Below are 7,599 nucleotides of genomic sequence, written 5' to 3' on the forward strand. Positions count from 1 at the left end.
AAATAAAAAACTATCAGAACCACCCCAAAAACTAATTACAACTAACTAAATAAAAAAATAAAAAACTCAAAACAAAATAAAAACTAAAATGAAAAATTCCAAAACTATAATAACACTGCTGCCATATTACAAATAAATTGGTTTATATACTGTAACATTTTTCTAAATATGCAAAAGCACAAATCAATCATTTGTCCAATTTTTAGGACTAAACACAATTTCACTTCATAACAAGATGTGGCCCTTGCGTCCTTCGGATTTTCTGTATGTGGCCCTCATATGAAAAAGTTTGGACACCCCTGTCATAAAGTATCATTATAGAAGTGCTGCGATTCAGTATTTTAAAAATACCCAAATCTCACATTCCCAACATTTCACTTTATTCTTCAGCATTTCAGTTAAAGTCAGCTCGAATTCACGCACAATTTCAAGAGCAATTCTCTAGTTCCATTTCAAACTTCCACCTTAACTCCGACTCTTGCAGCCCTGCAGTGCCCCGCCACCATGGAATACCACGCGTGCCGCACGGGCTGCGTGGAGGACTGCGACAGCGCGCAGCCGATGCGGGGCGACTGGTCGGTCGCCGCGGGTAACGGGTCGTCATGCACAGACACACCCACTGAGGGCTGCTTCTGTCCGAGTGGGACGGTTCTGCATCAGGGAGCGTGCGTGTCGCCAGAGAAGTGCAAGCAGTGCGTGGACCGTCGTGGACGCGCATATCAGGTGGGCAAACTTCTGGCAAATTCTTTGGCTCTCCAAAACTGTTTTTGATTGCCCGCCAGTGTTTGTAGTTTAACACAAGCGTGCGTGTACTTGCGTGCGCAGTATCTGCAGACGTGGGTACCGGATGACAACCCGTGTTTGATTTGCTTGTGTTTGGACCGACAACACATCAACTGCACCGCTCGACCGTGCAACGATGTGAAAGGCGAGTATGCTCTATTTAACTTTCTGTTTCTTATGACAGCCACTTGCTATAATTGAATATTTGTGTTTTGTGTGTAGCACCGGTGTGCGGAGCCTGTGAGGTGCTGAAGGAGAAGACAGAATCCAAATGCTGCCCAGAGTATGAATGTGGTATGTATAAAATAATGTTAAAGGAGAAGTCAAACCCCAAAATATTTTGCTAATATGTTCTATGCAGCCCCACTAGTCTAAATATTAGGGGTGTTAAAAAAAAAAAAATCGATTCGGCGATATATCGCGATACTACATCGCGCGATTCTCGAATCGATTCAATTAAAAAAAATCGATTTTTATTTTATTTTTTTTTATTTTTTTTTAAAGAGCTCAGAATTGTTCATTCGGTAGTCTTACCGATTCAACGTCTTATCATCATTGCCTTTTTTTGTGTGTGTGTGTGTGAATCGATTTTTAAACTTCCATTTTTAATGGAAAAATATTCAACAAAACGTCTGACTTCGGGTTAGGATTCACACCTTGCGCATGGAAGAATGTTATATGAACGGAACATTAAGCCTTAATATTTTATTTTAATGCTGTTCAAACATGAAACAGATTACAACCTCTATAAGACTGAAATTTCAGATAAATAAATAATACATTTTCATATAAATCTTACACTCTACAAGCTTACTGATTAGTATTTTCTAAATTTGAATGAAAAAAAAATCGCAACAATCGACTTATAAATTCGTATCGGGATTAATCGGTATCGAATCGAATCGTGACCTGTGAATCGTGATACGAATCGAATCGTCAGGTACGAGGCAATTCACACCCCTACTAAATATGTTCTTCTGTTTAATATTGCGTTAGTGGAAAATGAATTCAGCAGCAAAATCCAGCCCTTTTTATCAATATCAGAAGGCGGCCATTTTACCACATGTTGCCAAGTGAAAATAACGTCACAGTTGCTCAACAACCAATCACAGCTCAGCTTCAGAAAACAGGTGAGCTGTGATTGGTGGTTGCCTGAGCCCTGAGCAACTGTGATGTCATCTTCAGTCGACAGCAAGTGGCAAAATGGCCGCCCCCTGAGATGGATTAAAAATGGCACACACAATATATCTATAGCATTTTAACAACAACCACTGCTGTAAAAAATAAGCAACACATATGCTGTAATTCTTGATCCTTGGGGTATTTTGATGGAAAAAAAAATCCACACATTAATAAAATATCTACAACTGGTTAAATTATGAAATGTCTCCTTTAAATAATTTTGGCTTTATACTTGAGACTTCAGTGTCCATGTAGCTCATTTTCCCCCTCTGTGACTTTTCAGTGTGTGATCTGTCGAGCTGCGACGTTCCCAAGGCGCCCCGCTGTGAGGACGGTGAGGCGCTGGTTCTGAAGAACCCCGGAGAGTGTCAAGCCATACACGAGTGCGGTAGGGCGCGATCTCATCCACCGTAACCCGAGATCACACACCTGCCATTACGTACCTGTGAACGCTTTGACTTTGACATGGCTTCATCTCTTTTCCACCACCCAGTTTGCAAGAAGGAAGACTGCGCGCTCAATCCTACCCCAGTGTGCGGCGCCCATCGCCAGCTGACGGTCAAAAAGACAAAATGCTGCGATGTGTTCGAGTGCTCGTGTAGCTGCCAGAACGTCACTCGCACTTGCCCGGCAGGCTTCATCACGGCCTCCAAGACGGACGACTGCGGCTGCACCGAGATAAGCTGCCTGCCGGACAAAGTAAATGTTTCACTGTTCTCCTTTTTTAGACACGAATTTGGAGTCATAAATTTCTTCACTGGTGTATGAACCATTATAGAAACATACATGACTTTGGTAATAATCAATGCTGTTCATTTGCGGCAGCTGTAGAAAAAACTTTACACTAGGTACTAGTCTAATAGATTTGGTGAAGGCGAAGCCAAGCCACATTAGTCTAAACAGTATTCTGATTAATATCGCGTTAAAATATGAATAACACAGCAAAATCCACCCGTTATCCATTTCAAGGGGCCGCCATTTTGTCATTTGTTGTCGACTGAAAATGACATCAGAGTAACTCGGGGCTCAGGTGCCAACCAATCACGGCTCAGCTTGGGAGCGTCACATGACCAAACTCAGAAAACAGGTGAACCATGATGACCTACACCCTGAGCACTTGTGATGTCATTTTCACTCGACAGCAAGTAACAAAATGGCCTCCCCCTGAGATGGATAAAAACTGGTGGATTTTTCTTCTTAATTCATATTCCACTCATAGTGGCCATTTTGTTATTAGTGTCGACTGAAAATGACATCACAGTTGCTCGGGGGTCAGGTGACAACCAATCACGGTTCAGCTTGGGAGCATCACATGACCAAACTCAGAAAACAGGTGAACCATGATGACCTACGCCCTGAGCACTTGTGATGTCATTTTCACTCGACAGCAAGTAACAAAATGGCCGCCCCCTGAGATGGATAAAAACTGGTGGATTTTTCTTCTTAATTCATATTCCACTAATAGTGGCCATTTTGTTGTTAGTGTCGACTGAAAATGACATCACAGTTGCTCGGGGGTCAGGTGACAACCAATCACGGTTCAGCTTGGGAGCGTCACATGACCAAACTCAGAAAACAGGTGAACCATGATGACCTACGCCCTGAGCACTTGTGATGTCATTTTCACTCGACAGCAAGTAACAAAATGGCCGCCCCCTGAGATGGATAAAAACTGGTGGATTTTTCTTCTTAATTCATATTCCACTAATAGTGGCCATTTTGTTATTAGTGTCGACTGAAAATGTGACGTCACAGTTGCTCGGGGCTCAGATAACAACCAATTACGGCTAAGCTTGGGAGCGTCACATGACCGAACTCAGAAAACAGGTGAACCATGATTGGTCATTACCTGAGCCCCGAGTGCTTGTGATGTCATTTTCACTCGACAACAAGTAACAAAATGGCCGCCCCCTGAGATGGCTAAAAATGTGTGGATTTATCTTCTTAATTCATATTCCACAAATGGAATGTTAATCAGAATGCTGTGTTTAGACTAGTAGGGGCGCATGCAACATATTGTAAACAGAAATGTTTTGGGTTGACTTCTCCATAGTCAGTCCAGGGAGTACCCCGCCTCAAATGGCTCTATACTATCAAACTATATCATGTCGTAATGTTTTTGGATTACATTTTTAAATATGCTCATTCAACAGGTGTGTGTTGTGGGGGATGTGGTCCACGCGGTGGGCAGCAAGTGGGATGAGGGATGCGAGAAGTGCAGCTGTAGCCAACTACAGGACAAGGACACGTCACTGCACATTGCGCAGTGCTCTACGCCAGTGTGCCAACGGAACTGCCCGCTGGTGAGACAAACAAAATGATGTATTTTATTGACATTCTGTCTGTTACCAAAATCAATAAACAACCATTTAGATTGATTTAGACTGTTTTCTTTGTAAATGAGCAATTGTACATATGCATCACAGGGTTCAACATATACACTATCCAGCGGAGAATGCTGCGGAAAGTGCAGAACAACTAGTTGTGTGGAGTCAGGTGGTGAAATGCGAGGGGACGCAATCATCGGAGGAACGCTTAGACAGGTTTACACCTCACACCTGCTCTTAATAATTATGATACTAATTCTGCCAAATCAAATGTATTAAATTTGTTCTTGTAGGTTGGGGAGCAGTGGCAATCTTCTCGCGACAAATGTGTCATGTTAACGTGTGTGAGGGTGAACGACGAGGTGTTCATCTCTTCTACCAATATCAGCTGCTCCGGAACGGAAACGCCGTCCTGCCCGCTGGGCTCCGAGTTACGCTGCGATACGCAGGACTGCTGCCCCCGCTGCCAATGTGGTAAACGTCACATACGATGCTACGAGCTAGGCTAATTGTGTAAAAGGCGAACACAGGAAATATTTCATGTGAAAAGCACTTCTAGGCCATATGTAAAGTGAACTCTTGCTATTGGCGGTAGTAAGGGACTAAACCTAGTTGCAAATAGTGAACATTTGTGAGTCATGAACGCTAATGCCACATTTTTAAATGGCCTGTTGTAGTCATTAATCCAGAAATCCCCCGCATATTTGTTTGCATATGCAGTTGCAGTGTGTATCCAGCAGAGGTCGTATTTATACCAGCTCATGTTGGCTTGGCCTGACACCACGGTTGATGATGGCGTATTTCTCTTTCACAGCTCCTTTAGATGTTTGTGTCCTGAACCACACGCTCATAGGAGTAAGCAATATTTTCTTTTTAATGATAACTGAGCTCAGTTTGATGTGTTACATAGCATGTATACAAATTAGAGCTGTCAAACGATTACATTTTTAATCTGATTAATCACATATTAGAATTTTGATTCATCATGATTAATAACTTTAAAAAAAATTGTTTTCAATCAACATTTTTTGCTCGCCAAATTTAAAGACCAACTGTTGTATTCATTTTTTGCCATTGAATTTTATGACGTCTTCAAAATGTTTTATCCACTGCACATGCTCATCCTCCCCAATAGTTTGACATGAGCAAATATTCTGAATGTCATACGCAAACATTTATTAAATGCTTTACTTTAATGCATGTAGATATGTTTATTGCTCAAACACAACCTGTGCTACCTTTAGCGTAACCGTCCGCTGTCAGCTAAAGGATAATCTGTTGTCAAAATTAATAGTGTGATTAATCTCCATTAATATGTGATTAGATATTGTTTTCTGATTAATTAACTTTGGCATCGCTAATACAAATATTGTGATTTCCCCCCCATGTATAGGCAGGGGAAATGTTGATGGCGGACGTGTGCACACGATGCGAGTGCATCGTGGAGGGCGGCCTCATCAAGAAACATCGGCTCTCCTGCAGGAGAACCACCTGTGCCCCTTGTCCCATGGTATTTCTTGCATCTTCTATCTTGTTTGTTAAGTGCAAGGCCTGTTCTGCTGCTATGCGTATGTGCATAAACTAACGTGAAGTGCTCACCACAGGGATACACAGAGCAGAAAGTGGAAGGTGCTTGCTGTGGTCGCTGTGTTGCCACTACATGCGTTTTAAAAATTCCGGACGGGAGACACATGATTCTGCAGGTATTTACACACATATATCACAGTTTTACATATTTTTCATACTTATTTACTTATTTACTTATTTGGAAATAGGAGTTTTCTGCCTGGACGTGACAATACAATACAATACAATACAATACAATACTATACTATACTATACTATACTATACTATACTATACTATACTATACTATACTATACTATACTATACTATACTATATCTCCAGGTGAACACCACAAAGGAAGACGGCTGCAACCAGTACGCTTGTGGCGTCAACAGCGAAGGAGACCTGGCCCTGCAGATCCGAACGACCACCTGCCCGCCTTTCAACCGCCAATCGTGCCTCCAACACGGGGTGCGGGCGCCTCATGCAACCCACCTGCAAATACACATTCACACTCAAGCTTGAGCACTGTTTTTACTGACGGAACTCTTTATTCTCAGGGGACTGTGAGCCAGATTGGAACAACATGCTGTGAGATGTGTGAGTAGTGTTGCTATTCGTTATTTCATTTGTTGTAAGTCTGTGTTTAATTGAAGGAGTGTGTACACGTGTTGGTGAGAAGGTACAGAGTCAGAATGCCGGAGGACGGCAGGAACACTCAACTATGTCAAAGTGGATGACTGCCAATCAGAGCAGGAGATTGATTTGCATTACTGTGAGGTAAGGGGGCACACATTCGCACATTAATTTGATGAGCCAGCAAAAATCCCCAGAACTAACTGTCTCGTCATCGGATCCTCTTTGTCTGTGTGTATGTGTGTGTCAGGGTAAATGTCGCAGCAAGTCCATGTACTCCCTGCAGAGGGACGCGGTGGAGCAGGAGTGTGTGTGTTGCGTCGCCATGGAGACAGAGCCCATCAGCGTTCCCGTCCTGTGTGCCAACGGAACCCGCAGCCACCACACTGTCCTGTCTGTTACCGCGTGCAACTGTCAGACCAAACATTGCACTTAGAATCCAGCAGAAGTTAGTTATTAGAATTTTGTTGACCTTTATATCCATGAAAAATTTACCCGTATTACAACTTACAATAAAACAACACAGTCAAGTGTTTTCATTCTGTTTTGTGAGTCATTCATATGTGCCCAGATGGGTAATTTGGCTTTAGTCACAGGGGTTTCTACTTGACCGATTGGTTAGTAGCTTGTTCACCTGCTGGTTGAGTAGACGCAACTGTGGCTATCGCCAAATTGTGGCAGGGATTTTAGTTTCTGGACCTTGATTACCCACCACTGTATACAAGTTGCACAAGTAAAATGTACTGTACGTTGAGAGTACAACCAGCACATTGCTGAACGAAATACTATCAGAAGCACTAATCGACATTTACATTAAATCTGTTATTGTAAATTTATTTATTTATGTTTTATTTGTTTGTTTTTCTAATCTAATCTGCCTATCCCATGCCCTTCATAATCAGTAGTGCTGCGTGATAAACTACATTATTCAACGGGACTGTTTCTGGAACCAATCAGATTTCATAAGCATTTTTCTGACATCTGATTGGTTGGACAAAAGAGCAAAACTTGTAGTTAAGAGTTAGAGACAACTTCGACGACCAAAAGACCTACACACATTAACACACTCACTAATAAGTTTTTCTGATTATGCATTTATTTTATT

The 7,599-nt window shown here is 42.1% G+C and overlaps 1 protein-coding gene across 2 annotated transcripts in view; it reads left to right on the forward strand.

The window, feature by feature from the left end:
- Positions 1 to 7,330, forward strand: part of vwf (von Willebrand factor) — a 38,040-nt gene extending 30,710 nt beyond the window's left edge. For both annotated transcript variants that reach the window (XM_077517054.1, XM_077517055.1), the window contains 15 exons: positions 485 to 723; positions 826 to 928; positions 1,006 to 1,077; positions 2,249 to 2,353; positions 2,459 to 2,664; positions 4,119 to 4,268; positions 4,392 to 4,508; positions 4,586 to 4,766; positions 5,107 to 5,147; positions 5,686 to 5,802; positions 5,897 to 5,995; positions 6,201 to 6,329; positions 6,419 to 6,458; positions 6,541 to 6,638; positions 6,745 to 7,330. In XM_077517054.1, the coding sequence (XP_077373180.1) occupies positions 485 to 723; positions 826 to 928; positions 1,006 to 1,077; positions 2,249 to 2,353; positions 2,459 to 2,664; positions 4,119 to 4,268; positions 4,392 to 4,508; positions 4,586 to 4,766; positions 5,107 to 5,147; positions 5,686 to 5,802; positions 5,897 to 5,995; positions 6,201 to 6,329; positions 6,419 to 6,458; positions 6,541 to 6,638; positions 6,745 to 6,930 (1,883 nt within the window). In that variant the 3' untranslated portion in view covers positions 6,931 to 7,330. The remainder of the gene's footprint in view (positions 1 to 484; positions 724 to 825; positions 929 to 1,005; positions 1,078 to 2,248; positions 2,354 to 2,458; positions 2,665 to 4,118; positions 4,269 to 4,391; positions 4,509 to 4,585; positions 4,767 to 5,106; positions 5,148 to 5,685; positions 5,803 to 5,896; positions 5,996 to 6,200; positions 6,330 to 6,418; positions 6,459 to 6,540; positions 6,639 to 6,744) is intronic.
- The last annotated feature ends 269 nt before the right edge of the window (positions 7,331 to 7,599 follow it).

The sequence above is a fragment of the Festucalex cinctus genome, chromosome 3 (assembly GCF_051991245.1).
Source record: "Festucalex cinctus isolate MCC-2025b chromosome 3, RoL_Fcin_1.0, whole genome shotgun sequence".
Lineage (NCBI taxonomy): Eukaryota > Metazoa > Chordata > Actinopteri > Syngnathiformes > Syngnathidae > Festucalex > Festucalex cinctus.